Source organism: Artemia sp. Qi Xiang Cuo, chromosome 11 (genome assembly GCF_049724085.1).
Source record: "Artemia sp. Qi Xiang Cuo chromosome 11, ASM4972408v1, whole genome shotgun sequence".
Taxonomy (NCBI): domain Eukaryota; kingdom Metazoa; phylum Arthropoda; class Branchiopoda; order Anostraca; family Artemiidae; genus Artemia; species Artemia sp. Qi Xiang Cuo.
In genome coordinates, this window is record NC_142804.1 from 42401132 (window position 1) to 42422185 (window position 21054).

A 21054-nucleotide genomic window follows, 5' to 3' on the forward strand; every position below is an offset into this window, starting at 1 on the left:
GTTTCAATCTTTAATGTTGCTCCTTACTTTCATTTGAATATTTTTTTATTTAATTCAGTCTAAGATCTACTTACGTCTCTGAAGTCCATCTTGGTTAGTTTTATCAGAAAGAAAAGTTAAAAAAAAAAAAAAAAAAAAAAAATTAAATGCTCTTTCTTGGATAAGTTAAAAATAGTCTAACTTCTATCTAAGTTTCATAAAGCAGACAAAGACAAATGAGGAAAACGGTTATTCAACTTTATGGACAACTTTATCAACTTCATTGACGCCCCGAGAGCCCGTGGCATAAGTTTCAATGAGGATTTTCTCACTGGTTGAACTTATCCTTCTGGTTTTCATTGGCTGAAAAAGTAATTAGTAGATGGGAATGCAGGTTTTTACTGAGAGGAAGATTTAAGTATTTCAATTTGCAATAAACGGCCTAATAAACAGTAGAACTTAGTCTGTACAATACCCGAACGACAAAATAGCCACACTTGATAAAGAAAAAAATATTTGGGAACAATACGTTTCCTTTGCTGATTACAAGCAAAAATTAAACCCCAGAAGCACAAAATTGAAACAGCGAGAACTTGGTTTGAAAAGCCTACATCGACGCTACGTAAGTTTTTTTTATGTAGAAAATCATGTTTGAATCTTTTTTCTGATTGGTCATACAGACAGAAAACCTGTTATGTCAAGTTTCTATCTTTCCAAAAAAAAAAAAAAAAAAAAAAAACTGCCCTTAATGTTCCCTATGAGTTATACTTGAAAGTTGAACATAGTTCATCTCATCATCTTATGCACGGGATACATTACTGGTGCCGTGCGAAATTTTTATTTTATTCCGAAGCGTGACGATAGGGTGATTCAAGGATAAGTCCTGGCCACAGTTCATATAATTATCCAGTAAGCTTATCGCAGATCATTTCTGGTCTTCGTTCTCGGTGCGAACAAAAAGCTCCTCCCACTTATTTCTGCATTAGCGGGAATGCAGGTTAGTCTGTTTGCGATTGTTTCCATGCACTTTGTTGGAAACAATCGGAAACAGACTAACCCGCATTCCCGCTAATCTGACTTCGCTTATGTTTATATCTGCAAAAACGTTCTCCGGAGCACTCGCCCCCCGGTCCGGGTTTTTATAATGGGTGAGATAGAGAATGATCATACTGGATAATTATATGAACTGTGGTCCTGGCTAACATTCTATAGCATAGCTCATAAAATTGACAAAGCAGATAGTTCGTTCAAGCGGTAAGTGGAAAGATGAAACCAGTGCAAATGCGGTCTCAAGATGACTAAAAATGGCTTGAACTTACTCTCATAGCTAAGGGGCTTGTAGAAGTGTCCACTGGTTGACATCTGAGATCATAGTTGGATAACCATGCAGACATAAAGGTCTAGAACGTAAAAATCTTCATCATCAAAACAGTATATATCACTAAGCCCAAAATTGTTATTACTGTTTAAAAAAGATATATATTACTACAAAAAAAAAGAGAAAACGGCCAAACACAAGAAAGGCCTCTTGCCTAAGCGGTTCGACACCCAAATCGACAATTAGATGGTCAAACCTCAGGCCCGATCGTAGAGTTTGATTTAAGATAGTTTTCGAAAAAATTGAGGATCACAAATGTTTTCTGGCTTTTAAGCAATAGCTTTTCTAGCTTTTAACAGTCCATAAGAAACATTAATTTTTTAGTAACTTTATCAAACGGGAAAACCATTGGCAAGAACAATGTTCGATTAATTGGGGATTTACTGAGTCTGACAAAATTTGAGTCTTAATCCTTTAGAGCCACATCCACATGTACCCGCTTTGTTATCTTTCTAATTCGTAAATATCTGTTTTCCTTGTTTCCCCCATCCCACCAACAACAATCTTTATTTTATGATATTAATACCTACCGTTTAGACGGGAGTCATGCAATCTAAGTATTGTTAACATACCATCTTACTTAGCATTAAATAAAAAAACGAGTTTTTTAAACTGAAAGTAAGGAGCGACATTAAAACTTAAAACGAACAGAAATTATTCCGAACATGAACGGGGCTGTCCCCTCCTCAACGCCTCGCTCTTTACGCTAGTTTTTCATTGTTTAAAAAAAATAAGAATTGTGAGAAAGTCAAACTTCAGCGTAAAGAGCGAGGCGTTGAGGAGGGGATAGCCCCTTTCATATACGGAATAATTTCTGTTTGTTTTGAGTTTTAATGTCGCTCCTTACTTTGAGTTAAACAAAATTTGTTTTTTTATTTAATTTATGATCGTTTTTTAGTTAATGCAGCTTTGATTTTGGCTCACCGTCATTGAATAAGTAAACAAAATTTGCATACAAATTTTACTTTTCTTTTGCTAAATGGCTGTCTCTAAATTTGGTTCTGACGTAATTTACAAATTAACTTACGTAACGAACTTCTATATTCGTATATTTTTCTTCTGGCAAAAAATACAAAGTTGCAGATTTATGCAGATATGAGCTTAAAACCTATGTAATAGGGTTTTCTGATACGCTGAATCTGACGGTGTGATTTTCATTAAAACTCTTTTACTTGTAGGGGATATTTCCCACCTCTTTAAAAATCAGGTGAATTTTCTCAGGCTCGTAGCCTTTGATGAGTAATACTAAACTTAATAAAATGTATTTATTTAGAATTAACATTATAAGCCCATTCTTTTGATACACTTATTGACATCAAAATTCCGTCTTTAAGAGTTTCGATTACTATTGAGCCGTATCGCTTGTTTTTTTTTGTTTTTTTTTATTACGTATATGTTATTACTTAAGTAGGGAAGCCCTATCAACTCCGGTACGAACACCGTGCTGCCATCTATAATCGAGTCTAACGCTGACAGGATATAATTTATTCATGGATTATTGATCCACTAACGGGTCAATGACACCTCTTTCAAGGTCCAACAAAATTGATTTACATAATCTGACGGGGAATTCTATCATGAGGATTCCATTTTTAAATATGGCTTCTCTGGTCTTTAGGCTTAGCGATAATATAGGAATTAATATTCTTCCGAAGTCTTAATAATGCAACTTGATTCTTGATTTCATCTCTTGGATAACATAGATTTAAGATGTTTCTAAGTGCAACAGATACAGATGGGAATGCATATGGCTTCACTTAGGGGAAGAGAAGAAGCATTAAATTTGCAGTGTATAAGTGATATGTAATTTAAAATTCTTTAGGTCTGAGAGATAAATTGATATTCTATCAAAACCTTAATAGTGTAGCTAGGAACACCTTCGAGATCAACACAGATTGAATATTTTTAACGCGGGAAATGGTTTCTTATAAATTTCAAGTGTGACAATGCAGGGATGTCAAAACAAAGAAACACGCACAATTACTTTTAGGAGATTATTTGGTCCAAACAGTTTGAGAAATTTTAGAAGATGATTTAGTCAAAATAGTCTGATACGTTTTAGAAGATGATTTGGGGTGAAACTCTGTGGTCGTTATAATACACAAGTTTCATTTGAACAGTGTTGTGAGGTCCCCTACCGCAACCCCAAAGACCCCATCCCCTCGGCCCCCCAAAAGGGCCGTCCCCCCCGGGACCCCCTTACACCCGGGCCTCCCGAAGGGCGCCATCCCCCCAGGTCCCCCAAAGAGCCCCCCTCCCTAGTTTAGAGTTTTAGTTTGATATTAGCTTACAGTTTTAGTTAGAGTTATAGTTTAGTTGTAGTTCAGAGTCTAGAGTTTCAAGTTAGACTCTCAGCACTTAGAGTTTTAGTTAGAGTTATATTTATTTTAGTTTTAGTTAAGTGTTATTGGACTTGTAGTTCAGTTTTAGCTAAACGTTTTAGTTTAGAATTTTAGTCTAGTCTTAGCTTAGAGTTTTTAGTTGCACTTTTAGTTTAGTATTAGTTAAGAGTTTTAGTTTAGAGTTGTAGTTTCGTTTTAGTAAAGAGTTTTAGTTCAGAGTTATAGTTTAGTTTTAGTTAAGAGTTTTAGTTTAGAGTTTAGAGTTTTAGCTTAGAGTTTTAGTTAGAGTTATAGTTTAGTTTAATTTTAGTTAACAGTTTTAGTTTAGACTTCAGAGTTTTAGCTTAGAGTTTTAGATAGAGTAATAGTTTGGTTTTATTTTGTTAAAAGTTTTAGTTCAGAGTTATTGTTTAGTTTTAGTTAATCGTTTTAGTTTAGAGTTTCATTTTGGTATTACATTACAGTTTTAGTTAGAGTTATAGTGGTTAACAGTTTTAGTTTAGAGTTTATAGCTTTACTTTAGAGTCTTCGCTTAGAATTTTAGTTAGAGTTATAGTTTAGTTTAATTTAATTAAGAGTTTTAGTTTAGACTTTAGAGTTATAGTTTAGTTTTAGTTAGGAGTTGTAGTTTAGAATTTCAGTTTGGTATTAGCTTACAGTTTTAGTTAGAGTTATAGTAGTTAAGAGTTTAAGTTTAGAGTTTTAGCTTAGAGTTTTAGTTAGAGTTATAGTTTAGTTTAGTTTTAGTTAAGAGTCTTAGCTTAGAGTTTTAGTTCTATTTATGGTTTAGTTTAGTTTTAGTTGAGAATTTAGAGTTTTAGTTTAGAGTCTTAGCTTAGAGTTTTTGCTGGAGTTATAGTTTAGTTTTAGTTAAGAGTTTTAGTTTAGATCTCTAGTTTAGCTTTAGTAAAGAATTTTAGTTTAGAGTTGTAGTTTAGTTTTAGTTTAGAATTTTAGCTTAGAATCTTAGATCTGAGTTTTAGTTAGAGTTATAGTGTAGTTTAATTTTAGTTAAGAGTTTTAGTTTAGACTTTAGAGTTTTAATTTAGAGTTTTAGTAAGAGTTATAGTTTAATTTTTGTTAAGAGTTTTAGTTTAGAATTATAGTTTAGAGTTTAGAGTTTTAGTTAAGAGTTTTAGTTTAGAGTTTAGAGTTTTAGTTTAGAGTCTTAGCTTAGAGTTTTAGTTAAGAGTTTTTTGTTTAGAGTTTAGAGTCTTAGCTTAGAGTTTTAGTTAGACTTTAGAGTTTTAGTATAGTCTTAGCTTAAGTTTACGTTCTATTTATAGTTTAGTTTTAGTTGAGAATTTAGAGTTTTAGTTTAGGGTCTTAGCTTAGAGTTTTTGTTAGAGTTATAGTTTAGTTTAGTTTTAGTTAGTAGCTTAAGTTTAGATCTATAGTTTAGTTTTACTTAAGAGTTTTAGTTTAGAGTTTATAGTTTTACTTTAGAGTCTTAGTTATAGTTACAGTTTTAGTTTAGTTTTAGTTAATAGTTATAGTTTAGATATTGAAGTTTTAGTTTTGAGTCTTAGCTTAGAGTTTTAGTTAGAGTTATAGTTTAGTTTAGTTTTGATTCAGAGTTTTAGTTTAGAGTCTTAGCTTAGAGTTTTACTTAAAGTTATAGTTTAGTTTTAGATTAGAGTTTTAGCTAGAGTTATTGTTTAGATTAGTTTTAGTTTAGAGTCTAGTGTTTTAATTCAGAGTGTTAGCTTAGAGTTTTAGTTAGAGTTATAGTTTACTTTAGTTTTAGTTAAGAGTTTTAGTTTAGACTTATAGTTTAGTTTTAGTTAGGAGTTATAGTTTAGTTTTAGTTAAGAGTTGATGTTTAGTTTTAGTTAAGAGTTTTAGTTTAGAGTTGTAGTTTAGTTTAGTTTTAGTTAAGAGTTTTGGTTTAGGGTTCTTGTTTAGTTTTAGACATGAATTTTAGTTTAGAGTTTTAGTTTAATATTAGCTTACACTTTTAGTTAGAGCTATAGTTTAGTTTTGTTGTAGTTCAGAGTCTAGAGTTTCAAGTTAGACTCTCAGCCCTTAGAGTTATAGTTATATTTTATTTTAGTTAAGTGTTTTTGGACTTGTAATTTAGTTTTAGCTAAACGTTTTAGTTTAGTTTTACTTAGAAGTTTTAGTTTAGAGTTATAGTTTAGTTAAGAGTTTTAGTTTAACGGAAAGAACTAGGTATTAAATACATTTTTTCTTTTAAATGCTAGACTCAGAATATTTTTATTACGTTTCATATACAAAAAAGTTATGTTTCTCTACGTTTAAGTTAGGTGAGGTTTTCTTGTCCGCTCATATAAACCTCACCTAACTTGAACGTGGAGAAACATAACATTTTTTTATATACACCGCAATTAAAATATTCCAAGTCTAGCATTTCAAATAAAAAATTTATTCAATACCTAGCTCTTTACGCTAAACTAAAAATCTTAACTAAACTATAACTCTAAACTAAAACTCCTAATTAAAACTAAACAAAAACTCTTAACTAAAACTTTAAACTAAGACTCTTAACCAAAACTAAACTAAAACTCTACACTAAAACTAAACTACAAGTCTAAATTAAAACTCTTAACTAAAACTAAACTAAAACTATAACTCTGACTAAAACTCTAAGGTAAGACTCTAAACTAAAACTCTTAACTAAAATTAAACTAAACAATTTTTCTAACTAAAACTCTAAGTTAAGACGCTAAACTAAAACTCTAAACTCTAAACTAAAACTCTTAACTAAACTATAACTCTAAACTAAAACTAAACTAAAACTATAACTATAACTATAACTCTAAGCTAAGACTCTAAACTAAAACTTTGAACTCTAAGCTAAAACCCTAAACTAGAACTCTTAACTAGAACTATACTAAACTATACCTCTAACTAAAACTATAAGCTAAGACTCTAAAATAAAACTCGAAAATAAAACACTTAACTAATATAACTCGAGCTAAAACTGTAAGCTGATACCAAACTGAAACTCTAAACTAAAACTCTTATCTAAAACTAAACTAAACTAAAAGTGCAATGAAAAAACTCTAAGCTATGACTCTAGGCTAAAACTCTAAACTAAAACATTTAGCTAAAACTAAACTACAAGTCCAAAAACACTTAACTAAAACTAAAATAAAATATAACTCTAACTAAAACTCTAAACTAAAACTAAACTAAACTAAAAGTGCAAGGAAAAACTCTAAGCTATGACTCTAGGCTAAAACTCTAAACTAAAACGTTTAGCTAAAACTAAACTACAAGTCCAAAAACACTTAACTAAAACTAAAATAAAATATAACTCTAACTAAAACTCTAAGTGTTGAGAGTCTAACTTGAAACTCTAGAATCTGAACTACAACTAAACAAAACTATAACTCTTAACAGAAATTAAACTAAACTATAACTCTAACTAAAACTCTAAAGTCTAAACTAAACCTCTTGTTTAAAATTAAACTAAACTATAACTCTAACTAAAACTCTAAGCTAAGACTTTAAGCTAAAACTCTAAACTAAAACTAAACTTCAACTCTAAAGTAAAACTCTTAACTAAAACTAAACTACAACTCTAAACTAAAACTCTTAACTATAAAACTAAACTATAAATCTAAACTAAAACTCTTAACTAAAACTAAACTAAACTATAACTCTAACTAAAACTCTAAGCTAACACTAAATTAAAACTCTAGACCTGACTCTAAACTAAAACTAAACTAAACAATAACTCTAACTTAAACTCTAAACTCTAAACTAAAACTCTTATCAAAACTAAAAAACACCTCTAAACTAAAATTCTTAACTAAAACTAAACTATAAAAAACTAAACTAAACTATAACTCTAACTAAAACTCTAAGCTAAGACTCAAAACTAAAACTCCAATATCTAAACTAAAACTCTTAACTAAAACTAAACTAAAACTATAACTCTCCCTAAAACTCTAAACTAAAGCTAAGCTAAGACTCTAAACTAAAACTCTAAATTCTCAACTAAAACTAAACTAAACTATAAATAGAACTAAAACTCTAAGCTAAGACTCTAAACTAAAGCTCTAAACTCTAACTAAAACTCTAAGATAAGACTTTATACTCTAAACAAAAACTGTAAGCTAATACTAAATGGAAAGACTACATTAAAACTCTTATCTAAAACTAAAAGAGCAGCTAAAACTCTAAACTAAAACTCTTATCTAAAACTAAACAAAACCTCTAAACAAAAATTCTGAACTAAAACTAAACTAAACTATAACTCTAACTAAAACTCTAAGCTAAGACTCTATACGATATTCGTAGCAGAGTAGGCCTTTCTTTCCCTCTTTGCTTTCATTTGAATTCTAATACCTGAAATATGACGAAAGTTTCTATCAATAGGTAGCATGTTACCTATAGCACGAGCATGAAGATATCCCTTTTCATCAACTATTATTTTTATGTTGGTATTCTCTTTGAGTATTCAGTTCTCTGAAAATGATATTTTCGCATATCCACCATCTGGATAATTGAATTTATTTGGTACTCCAAAGAAATTTAATTCCATAGTGTCATGACAACGCACGCATACGTTTCCGATAGTGCTACAACTTGTACTTGTTTCATAGTTCAAATACTTCTCCTTGTCAGCATTCAATGCTACAATAACACTAGCATGTGAACACATTTCTAATGGGGGGTCATCCACATGTTCAATATGCATTTAATCTTTGCTATTATTTGGTTCATTAATTGTTTGATTAATGGTAGTGACGTTTGCTTGCACTTTGTTTTTCATCGATTCATCTTAATATTCCTTAGTGATATTTTCTGCCAATTCCCTTTTTATTTTTCCGGCAATTTCACTGTCTATTACAACATTATTTTTACAAAGGTAACAGTTTCGGCACGTCGACAAGATATGGTTTATGATATTAGTAGAAGAGTATGCATGTCTTCTTTTGATCTTCCGATGAATGCTAATACCCGAAAGTTGACAATGGGGTGCAACAAGAGGTAGAGTGTTACCATAAGCACTGGCAAGAAGATGTCCCTCTTCATCAACTATTATTTTTATGTTGGCATTTTCTTTGAGTGCTATCATCTCTGGATATCTCACTCTTACATATCCACCTTAAGAAGAGTTGAATTTTTTTGGTACTCAAAAGAAATTAAATTCCTTACTGTCATGACAATGCCATTTCCAATAGTGCTAGCATTTTTACTTGTTTCATAGTTTAAATACTTCTCCTTGTCAGAATTCGATGCTACAATAACATTGACATGTGAACACACTTTATTAAAATGCTCCATCTCCACTTTTTTTAAAGATATAACTTATGTGTTTATCGTTCCACTGCGTAAACAATACTGATTTAATACATACAATAGACTAGGTAGTGACGATATCCGGAAATAGAATACCAGTGGGAAAGCCACCTTGTGTCTCTGACCAATCACAGAGTCCAATTGTTTTAGTAGTAAGCCTGTTTTTTCATTTTAATATACGTACAAAAAAAAAAAAAGTTTAATAATTCGAAGTTTAAAAAAAAATAGTTTGATTTTATGAAAAAAAATATGGAATTAGAGCAATCAGTACTAATTAATTATTAATATCCGAAAATGGAATTAAGTTTCATATTTGAACCAGAGAATTTATCTAAGTTTCACATTTGAACTACAGACTTGTATTTTCCATAATTTTCTTACAGGAAACTAGAGTTTATGGTCAAAAACCCTTATTAGCTCAGATTCTACAGAAATAGTTTATTTTTCGATCCATACCTAGACTTAAGTTTCAGGTTTGAGCCAAAGAATTGTATTTTCCATTATTTCCTTACAAAAAACTAGTTTACTATCAAAAACCCTTAATATCTTACTTTTTTCTCTAGCACCTCACCCTCCACTATAACTACCCTAATACATCCTTCTGACAATCAACTAATCTAAACAAAAACACTTTTAAGCCATTTCTTGATAATTTTTTTTATTTCAACTCATCCACGCGGGTTTTTCGCTAGCAACTCGCCCTCCACTATAACTACGCTAATACATCCTTCTGTCAATCAACCCATCTCTGACAAAACACTTTTCAGTCATTTCTTGTTAATTTTTTTTTATTTCAACTCATCCACACAGGTTTTTCGCTAGCAACTCGCCCTCCACTATAACTTCGCTAATACATCCTTCTGCCAGTCAAACACTTTTCAGTCATTTCTTGTTAAACAAAATTTATTTCAACTCATCCACATGGGTTTTTCGCTAGCAACTCGCCCTCCACTATAACTTCGCTATTACATCCTTCTGCCAGTCAAACACTTTTCAGTCATTTCTTGTTAAAAAATATTTATTTCAACTCATCCACATGGGTTTTTTGCTAGCAACTGGCCCTCCACTATAACTTCGCTAATACATCCTTCTGCCATTCCTCTTAGTTGTAAACACCCACCTTGAAAAATTGGGGGAACGAAAAGTGACAAGAATATAAATACTTCGTCGGGCCAGTTTCCCCTTAGTTGTAAACACCCGCTTTGAAAAATGGGGAAGAAAAGTGACAATTGTTCTTTGGTCGGGTCAGTTTCCCCTTAGTTGTAAACAACAGCTTTGAAAAATTGGGGGAACGAAAAGTGACAAGAATATAAATACTCTTTGGTCGGGCCAGTTTCCCCCTTAGTTGTAAACACCCACTTTGAAAAATTGGGGGAACGAAAAGTGACAAGAATATAAATCCTCTTGGGTCGGACCAGTTTCCCCCTTAGTTGTAAACACACACTTTTAGAAATTGGGGGAACAAAAAGCGACTAAAATATAAATACTCTTTGGTCGGGGCAGTTTCCTCCTTAGTTGTAAACACCCACTTTGAGAAACTGGGGGAACGAAAAGTGACAAGAATATAAATACTCTTTGGTCGGTCCAGTTTCCTCTTAGTTGTAAACACCCGCTTTGAAAAATTGGGGGAACGAAAAGTGACAAGAATATAAATACTCTTTGGTCGGGCCAGTTTTCGCTTAGTCGTAAACACCCGCTTTGAAAAATTTGGGGAATGAAAAGTGACAAGAATATAAAGACTCTTTGGTCCGGCCAGTGTCCACTGAGTAGTAAACACCCTCTGTTAAGAATTTGGGGAACGAAAAGTGACAAGAATCTGAATACTATTTTGTCGGGACAGTTTCCCACTAAGCTTTAAAAACTCCATATCATCAAGTTGGGGAGCGACCATATAAAATACTTTACATCCTAGGTGGTCGGTCCAGGGGCCAATGAGTTTTAAGCTCCCGACTTGAATAATTTTGTTCAATAAAAGTGGAAATAATATAGAACAAAATTTGTAGGGACAGTTATACATACTGTTTTAAAAAAAGATGTGTATAAATTGTTGACCGTCAATTGACACGAATATAAATACTCTGGTCGGGACACTTCCCCACTTAGGATTAAAAACCCTCTTTGAATTATTTGGGGAACTACAAGTTATAATAATATAAATACTCTTTGGTCGGGTCAGTATCCAGGTATTTTTAAAAAACCAATGTAAAAAATTGATGGACCAAAAAAAGACACGTATCTAAATAATATTTTAACGGACCAGTTTCCCCTTAGTTGTAAACACCCGCTTTGAAAAATTGGGGGAACGAAAAGTGACAAGAATATAAATACTCTTTGGTCGGGCCAGTTTCCCCCTTAGTTGTAAACACACGATTTTAAGAATTAGGGCAACGAAATTTGACAAGAATATAAATACTCTTTGGTCTGACATGTTTCCTCTTAGTTGAGCACACCAGCTTTTAAGAACTGGGGTAACAATAAGAAACTGGAATATAAATATCCATTTATAAAAAATTGCCTGAGCTAACAAGACTTTATTAGATTCTAATTTAAACTGGAACCCCTGTTAAAAACACCAATTGTGTATTATACCGAAGACATTGAAGTATTCGCAAATGCTAATGAATTAACATGCTCTTCAGGGTTACCTTAACTGCTAATCACTTTAACCCTTTTTTTTCTCCATCTTAAAATTGGCAAATGTTATCTAGCTCCAATTTTTTGTAATTGTAACATCCATTTTTTTTTAATAACAAACTACTCTCGAGTTAATTCAATTAACATTTGTCAGTATATTCTAATGCATATACCGGTCGTGACAAAACTTTAAACTTAAGTAACGTATCTGAAAACGATGAAGTGAAAATAAACAAAGAAATTTTAGTCAAATTCAAATTAAACAAACATTTATACTTGATGTGTGACCGCGATATAGTCATTGGAATGTATGTGTGAATGTAGGTGTGAAATCATCACATATTTTTGTAGGGTTGAATGTAGGGTTCGGATCAGCACATATTCTTGTAGGGTTGAATGTAGGGTTCGGATCAGCACTATAGATACTACTCTTAATCGGAGAAACCATTGGGGAGAGGGCAAGTGCCCTCCTCAATTTTAAAAATCTATTTTTTTAGTATTTTCATTGAAAAAATTTGAAAAACAACAAAATTACCCCCTTCCCCTGTATTTTGAAAATATCCGCATTAATTTTTTGTAATCCCTCGCCTTTCTACAATTTGTTGAATCTGCGCACCTATACTTCATAAGGTTTTGCCACCGTAAATACAGTTAAATATACAGAGTGAGGACTTAAGCCATTGCAGCAAATACCTAAAAGCAAGTTATCATGGCTGTACCAACAGCACAGATCAGTAAAGAGCAAACCCCAACCCATAGTAAGCAACAGTTTTGAAAGTTTGTCTGATCTATCAAATAAAAATACAACCAACGGAATCTATGCAACACATTCCCAATTTACTAATGATTGCTACAGAAAAAAAAACAGATACACACTAAAAATTGATTATATTTTTTTATATACTTGTTTTATCTACTAGATTTTTTTATATACTAGATACTTGTTTTATATATTAGTATATCATTAGACGACAGATAGTAGCATTACTGCTAAAGTTGAATAAATAGGACCAAATCAGAGCAGTAACTATCGATGAAACCCAAGTAGGGCCACCGGGAAAGTAAGTATACGCTCCTTCTTCTATAAAGTAATCTACAATGGCTTTCATGAGATTTGCCTGCTGATACTATTCATCTGCAAGTAATAATTTGTCTGTTTCTGTTTTTTTGTTGTTTTTTTTTCGAATTGTAAAACGCAGTCGCTAGTTAGCCCATTACCACGGATTTCGATTTGATGGGCTCAACTTGCAATAAGATCTTAATTAGCTTTTGAATAGCCAACGTCCCACTGTAGTGTGTAATTTTCGAACTCTCAGGGGGTGGGGGGTCATATCCCTCTCGTCCTAAATGTGGCCTCGTTGCAAGCTTTTGACTGCGGTACCAAACTGATACATTAGTACATCTATGATTCCCAATAATGAAACTGCAACATCTTAACTACAGAGTTGTGTAATTATACAGGAGGAGGGTCAATCAGGACCCTCCTTCCCATCCCAGGGAGAGAAGAATTTGCACTCCCTGAAATGCATGTCTCAGCCTTCAAGATAAACATTTCGGCAGTTTCTTAGTGAAACTGCCCGGAAGGTCCATCCTTCCGGCAAATAACACCTGTTGACGAAAATTTTGGCACATGGAACTTTTATATCGTTCTTCATGTAACTTTTTATGCTGAATTCAAATTTGCAATCAGAATTTTTTTTATCATCCAGTTTTTTCACAATATAAGCATTTAGGTATTGCGTTTGTCATTTTTTTTACGCATGGTCTATTACAGTGTTAACGCATGGGTATATAATTCCTAAATTTGTTCGAGCACATTTTTTTTTATCCGACCGCATCATATAAAAGAGGTGGTCGTAAAAATCTTTGGACGGGCTAATTTGCTTGGAAACTGAAAGTACTAGCAGCTGTTTTAATATATGAAAGTCATTAAATTAAAACAAAATGCTATTTTTTACACAAAAAAAAAAATGAATTTCTTGGCAGCACAGCCATTGATCATAATAACACAGAAAAAAAGAAAAAGTCAGAAAACACAGAAAAAGTCTTTCATTTGTGTTACAAATATACAAAATGATATAACACACATAGATTTTGCGAAGATACAACGCAAATATATGAAATCGTGAAGTTATATATTTGTCTTGGAATACTAATAAAAATAAAACTGAACTATCAAATGTACTTTTCAGTAAAAAATAGTTAGCAGTTGATATGACATTATACCACTGTCAAAGCCTATTGAAACTAAGGTAATATTGAGATAATAGGTTTTTTGTCAATTTAGCACAGGAGCAATCACGGGAAGAAACAAGGTCAATAAAAACAGGAACAAACAGGGGTACAAGAACAAAAAAAAATACCGGAGGATAAGGGCATATGAACTAAGACATGAGCGAACAACGAAGGAGAAGACAAGCGAAGGAACAAAAGCATAAATAAAGGAACAAACAAAGAACGAACACAGGAACAAACACTGTAACGAACATCACAAAAAGAAATCAACGAGGATGCTTAGAGTAAAGCCGATAGCTTAAAAAAATATTATAGCTGCTATTTGCTCGTTACTAGGTTCCAGACCTGATAGTCTTTATGAAAAATGATGAACATATAATAATAGATTGTATGCTATTTATATCCAACTATACCAGCATAATGTATCTTAGGCAGTGCAATAGCGCTGCCTTAAGTCAAGAACGATATTGGCACCATGTATTATTTGTTTGTTTCTTTCTTTGTTTAGACATGGGCACTTCATATCGAAGGAGTTGTGGTAGAAACTTCAAAAGGGATCATTCGATTGGAAATTGGAAGGGCCTGTGCCCTTTTTAATAGCCAGAAGTGATTGGAAGGCAACTAACACCCTTTCCTTCCACCATTTCCCCAAACACATCCAATCAAAATTTTGAGATAATTATTTTTACCAACGTAGCTGAAACATTTAGAAATTATGTTTTTCTAGATGAAAGTCCTTTCAGAGTCTTATGAATAAGGGTTTAGAGCTATACTCTGGGGGTATATCGAGTTATCATAGAATGTATCTTCGTAAAAGCTTCAACAAGGGCTCATTTGACTAGAAATTGAAAGGGCTAGTGCCCTTTTTAATAGTTGAAAGTGATTGGAAGGCAACTAGCCCACTCTCACGCCCACCATTTCCCCAAACACAGCCAATCAGTATTTTGAGATAGCCATTTTGTTCAATGTAGTTGAAAATTCTGGAAATTAGGTCTTTGAGGATGATAGCCCCCCTTAGAGCCCTCAGGGCAAGGGTTGTAAGTTACACCCTGGCGGCATATAAAGTTTTTTTTATAGAAACCGATGTCGTAAAAACTTCAAATAGGGCTCACTCGATTGGAAATTTAAAAGGCTAGTGCCATTTTTAATAGTCGAAAGTGATTGGAGGGCAACTAACCCCCCATCATTTCCCCAAACACATCCAATCAAAATTTTGAGATAACCATTTTGTTCAACGTAGTTGAAAGTTCTGGAAATTATGTCTTTGAGTATGACAACCCCTCCCCCACACAGACCCCTCAGGCAAGGGTTGTAAGTTATGCCCTGGGGGCATATAAGGTTTTTATAGATAGTGTTGTCGTGCAAACTTCAAAAAGAGCTCATTCATTTGAAAATTTAAACGGCTAGTGCCCTTTTTAATATTCGAAAGTGATTGGAGGGCAACTAACCCCCTCTTACGCCCACCACTTCCCCAAACACATACGATCAAAATTTGAAGATAGCCATTTTTTCAACGTAGTTGAAAGTTCTGGAAATTATCTCTTTGAGGATTACACCCCCCCCCCCACAGCCCTCAGGGCGAAGGTTGTAAGTTATGCCCTGGGGGCATATAAGGTTTTTATAGAAAGCGTTATTGTAGAAACTTCAAAAAGGCCCCATTCGATTGGAAATCGAAAGGACTAGTGCCCTTTTTAATATTCAAGAGTGATTGGAGGGTAACTACCCCCCCCCCCCTCACGCCCACCATTTCCCCAAACACATCCAATCAAAATTTTGAGATAGTCATTTTGTTCAACGTAGTTTAAAGTTTATGAAATTAAGTCTTTGAGGATGACAACCCCCCACAACCCCCAGGGCAAGGGTTTTAAGTTATGCCCTATGAGCATATTAGGTTTTTATAGATAGCATTATCTTAGAAACTTCAAAAAGGGTTCATTCGATTGGAAATTGAAAGGGCAACAACCCCTCTCACGCCCACCATTTCCCCAAACATATCCTATCAAGACTTTGATATAACCATTTTGTTCAACGTAGTTGAAAGTTCTGGAAATGAGGTATTTGAGGATGACAGCCCCCCCCCCCAGCCCTAAGGGCTAGGGTTGTAAGTTATGCTTTGGGGGCATATAAGGTTTTTATAGAAAGGGTTGTCGCGGAAACTTCAAAAAGGGCTCATTCGATTGGAAATCGAAAGGGTTAGTGCCCTTTTTAATAGTAGAAAGTAATTGGAGGGCAACTAACCCCCTCTCTCACCCACTACTTCCCCAAACACATCCACTCCAAAATTTTGAGATAGCTTTTTTTTTCAACGTAGTTGAAAGTTCTGGAAAATAGGTCTTATAAGGATGAAAACCCCCCACAGCCTCAGGGTAAGGGTTGTAAGTTATGCCCTGGGGGCATATAAGGTTTTTAAAGAAAGCGTTGAAAGCGTTGTCATTCAGGCCTCATTCAGAGGCCTGAATGAGGCCTCTTTATTACTTCAAAGAGGCCTCATTCGATCAGAAATTGAAAAAGCTAGTGCCCTTTTTAATAGTCGATAGTGATTGAAGGGCACCTACCCCCCTCTCACGCTCCCCATTTTCCCAAATACACCCAATCAAAATTTTTAGATAACTATTTCGTTCAACGTAGTTTAGAGGTCTGGAAATTAGGTCTTTGAGGATGACAATGCCCCCCCCACAACCCTCAGGGTAAAGGTTTTAAATTATTCCCAGGGGACATATAAGGTTTTTATATAATTAAATATTAATTAGTATTTTATATAATTAATATATATTAAGTGTTAACGTAGAAACTTCAAAAAGGGCTCATTTGAAACTGAAAGGGTTTGTGCCCTAATTAATAGTCAGAGTGATTGGAGGGCAACTAACACCCTTCTCAAGCCCACCATTTCCCCGAACACACTCAATAAAAATTTAGAAAATTTTGTCAAAAGTGATACCACTCCCACCCCCCCCCCTCACGCCCATCATTTTCCAAACACTTCCGACCATTATTTTGATATAGCCTTTTTGTTGAACGTAGTTGAAGGGTCTGGAAATCATGTCTTTGACCATGACATCCCCCACAGCCCTCAGGGCTAAGGTTGTAAGTTATGCCATGGGGGCATATTATAGAAAGCGTCGTCGTAAAAAATTCAAAAAGGGCTCATTCGATTAAAATTGAGAGGGTCATTGCCCTTTTTAATAGTCGAAAGTAATCATAGGGAGGATCCCCCCTCCCCCCATCCCATCTTTTCCCCAAATATATGCGATCAACATTTTGATATGGCCATTTTGTTCAACGTAGTTGAAAGGTCTGGAAATTACGTCTTTGACAATGACACCCCTACCCCCATAGCCCTCAGGATAAGGGAAAAGACATAATAAATATAATCTGGCTAAAAGCCAGAATATAATTTGTACTTACTGAAAAAATTGTTTTAAATGTTTTCATTTTTATAACTTTAAGAAATCATTAATTAAGATTTTAAGGAATAAATATCAGCATATATATATATATATATATATATATATATATATATATATATATATATATATATATTATACTGACACTACACATTTCTTTTCAATAAAGTACAGATCATATTCTGGATTTTAGAAAGCATAGGGGTCCCCCCAGCCCTCAGGCCAAGGGTTGTAGGTTATGCCCTGGAGGCATATAAGGTTTTTATACAAAGCATTGTCATAGAAACTTCGGAGGGGGCTTACTGGAGTGGTAATAAGACGCTCTAGTGCTTTTTTTCAGAATCAAAGTCATCGGAGGGCAGCTATCCCCCCCTTCACACACACACGCATAATTCTATTCAAAAAAATTCTTTCAAATATTTCATTTTTTTTTGTTTAAAAAATAAAAAATTAATCAAGATTTTAAGGAATAAATATCAGCATATGTACCCTATATTAACCTCACAATGCACGTTTTTTACAGTAAATTCATTTAAATTTTTTTCAGTAAAGTACAAATTATATTCTGGCTTTTAGAAAGCATAGGGGCTTGAACAGCCTTGATCAGGGGAAACCTTGAAAAGGCTATTACACAAAGAATAAAACCGTTGATAGGAAAATTTGCTAATATATCAAAACTCCAATGGAAGGAGAGGGCAAGGGCCCTATACACCTGGCTCAAGTACAAATTTCTTCTCTATGTTAGCTCCATAAAGGTGAAAATTTATCCTGAAGGAGTATTCCTCAAGAAACATTTGGATATTATAATTTTCATCAGGAATTGATTTTCAAGTTTGAGATGTTGTCTCTTTACTGAAGTACGACCTTTAAATTTGAGTTGCATCTGAATTTAAAAGAAGATTTGCTACAAATGGACGTGTTTTGTGTATTGAACATAAAACACCCAACTGTTTGGAGGATTCAACTTATTCTCAGAAAGAGTGAGGAGAAATACTGATCAACATTATACATATCACCATGCAACAGCTAACCCATTAAAATAGGGCACCTTGCATATATTAATTTAAAAAAAAAACTATGTTTTTGAGGGAAGTAAAGAGCGAAGTTGAAACTTAAAATTAATAAAAATTATTGCTTCACGGTCTATCTAACAAATATCAATAAAACTAGTACAAATAAAAAAATAATCACACTTCCCTATGTTTGTAGGATTATAAAAAACTAGCGCCTTACTGAAAAGAAAAGAAACCAAGAACAAAAGCTTAGGTTTTGAAAACCTTAAAAATATCCTTTAGAAAAATAGTTACTCTTTCCTAACTGTCGAGGTTGTCCACCTTCAAAAAACGTGTACACCATTTTGTTTAGCATAAATTAATAACTCTTTCCTAACTGTCGAGGTTGCCCACCTTCCAAAAACGTGTACACCATTTTGTGTGGCATAAATTTCTCGGCCTTATTTGAAAAACGTTCAGAAATTAAATATATATATTTTATTTTAACTGAAAGTAAGGAGCGACATTAAAGCTTAAAACGAACGAAAATTATTTCGTATATGAGGGGGCTGTCCCCGCCACTGAATAAATACAAAGACGATTGCAGTGTCGCTTCTGCATTAAATTTAAATTAAAAACGGGCTAAGATTGACTTAAAAAAACAAAGTTCTTTGAAAGAAGTAAAGAGCGAAGTTGAAACTTAAAACGAACAAAAATTATTGCTTCACGGTCTATCTAACAAATATCAAATTTATCATTGACACAAATATCAATTTTATCATTTATTATTGATCAAATATCAGTTTTATTGATATTTGTTAGATAGACCGTGAAGCAGTAATTTTTGTTAATTTTATGTTTCAACTTTGCTCTTTACTTCTCTCAAATAACTTTGTTTTTTAAGTTAATCTTTGCCCGTTTTTAATTTAAATTCAATGCAGAGGCAACACTGCAATGATCTTTGAATTTTTTCAGGAGGGAGGGGCCAGCCCCCTCATTTGCGGAATATTTTTTGTTCGTTTTAAGTTTTAATGTCGCTCCTTACTTTCAGTTGAAAAAAAAATTAATTTCTTATCGTTTTTCAAATAATACCAAGAAATTTATGCCACACAACATGATGTACACGTTTTTTGAAGGTGGGCAACCTCGACAGTTAGGAAAGAGTTATTAATTTATGCTAAACAAAATGGTGTACACGTTTTTTGAAGGTGGACAACCTCGACAGTTAGGAAAGAGTAACTTTTATTCTAAAGGAGATTTTCAAGATTTTAAAAACCTAAGCAAAATGTTCGTATGACTAACTTATTTCACTAAACATCTCCCCTCCCCCCCCCCTTGATGGACACCAAAAGCAATAAACATGCAGGTATTGAGTAGCAATAAACAAGAATAAGTTGGAAAGTAACCTAATAACTAGAAAAATATCACAGAAAAAAAAAAAAAATACAAATAGGTTCTTAGTGCTATGATTTCTCTATATATATGACAAATAGTTTTATTCTGTCTATTAAATAGTAAAAAATGGAAATAATATGAATAAATAAGTATAACAATAAGTAATCCTTCTTTGAACATAAAACTTTGAGTGGTTCCAGAACCATATGCCTACACTTCTCCAACGCCTAAGTGGCAAGGGGTTGAGACCCGGGCGTGATTTGTTCCAAAAATAGTGTATGGAACATTTCAGAATTCACAAGATACTAACAAAAATAGTGAATTAGCGGAAAAATATTCATATATAAGGCACAAAACCATGATTGAAAAAAAATGCCTGAATAAGGAACTGAACCCTTGCCATTCTGATTCGTAGTCTAACGCACTAGTAACTGAACTATGCCGGCTAAAGATCAAATTCAATCTATTTGTTCTTGTAGGACGATAGTTGTGTAACTTACAGCCCTTTTCCCAAAGACTATGGAGAGTTATCTCATCACCAAAAGCATATTTATTGGACCTTATTCAGCAAATACATTTGTAATTGGCTATTATAAAACATTGAGTTAATATAATTTTCTATAATAAGGAGTGAGAGCATTAAACTATATTTGGTGAAGCTGAACTTTTGCGAACACGAGGAGGGGAGGGGGTACTTCAAGGAATAGTCATTTGGAATTTCGAGATTCAATTATTTGTTATTCTATGAATTTCTTCCTCTTAAGAACATGCAATATTTTAAAAATCATTTTGCAGGCCTCAACGTTGGCTGACCGTGTTAAACAGTTCATAGTGAATTCTCCCAACAGACTGATAAGACTTACTAAGAAGGCTGGGAGGGGGAGTATACAGGAGGGGTTCTTGTGAATCTCCAGTCAAGGATTTTGGCTATAATTATTACAATGGTACCATTTTATGCTTCCAAGCTTTTCCACTTAAGAAGTGGCACCAAAAGTGCCCTTTTAGTGCTATATAGTACTTACGTATGGTAGAAATGATAAAAAGCATGTAGATATTAGCAATAGCTTCCAAATGAGCCATTAAAGATCTCTCTACGAAGTTCAGGCAGCCCACTAGCCCCAGCTTTTCCACTTGAGACATGGCACCAATATTGCTATTTGGCACTTGCAGGTGGTGGAATTTATAGAGAAAACGTAGATACGAGAAATAGCTTTTATATGAGCTACTAAACATCTGTCTAAAATGTTTTGGTAGCCTGCTAGCCCCACCCCTTGAGAAATGACACAGAAAGTGCTATTTTGTGCCATATGGCACTTGCAGATAGTGGAATTTATATAAAGCACATAGATCAGAGAAATATCATTTGAATGAGCCATTAAGAATCTCTATGATGTCCTGGTAAACTGCTAGCCCTGGAAAAA

General features: G+C 33.5%; 1 protein-coding gene across 1 annotated transcript in view; it reads right to left on the reverse strand.

Annotated features, from left to right (window-relative positions):
• Nucleotides 1-228: 228 nt before the first annotated feature.
• The window catches only part of LOC148946992 (very long chain fatty acid elongase 7-like), a 30113-nt gene continuing 9287 nt past the window's right edge, over nt 229-21054 (reverse strand). Inside the window, exons 3-4 of the mRNA XM_089096480.1 lie at nt 1299-1379; nt 229-342 (exon numbers count right to left, since the gene is read on the reverse strand). Coding sequence (XP_088952606.1) covers nt 229-342; nt 1299-1379 — 195 coding nt within the window. The remainder of the gene's footprint in view (nt 343-1298; nt 1380-21054) is intronic.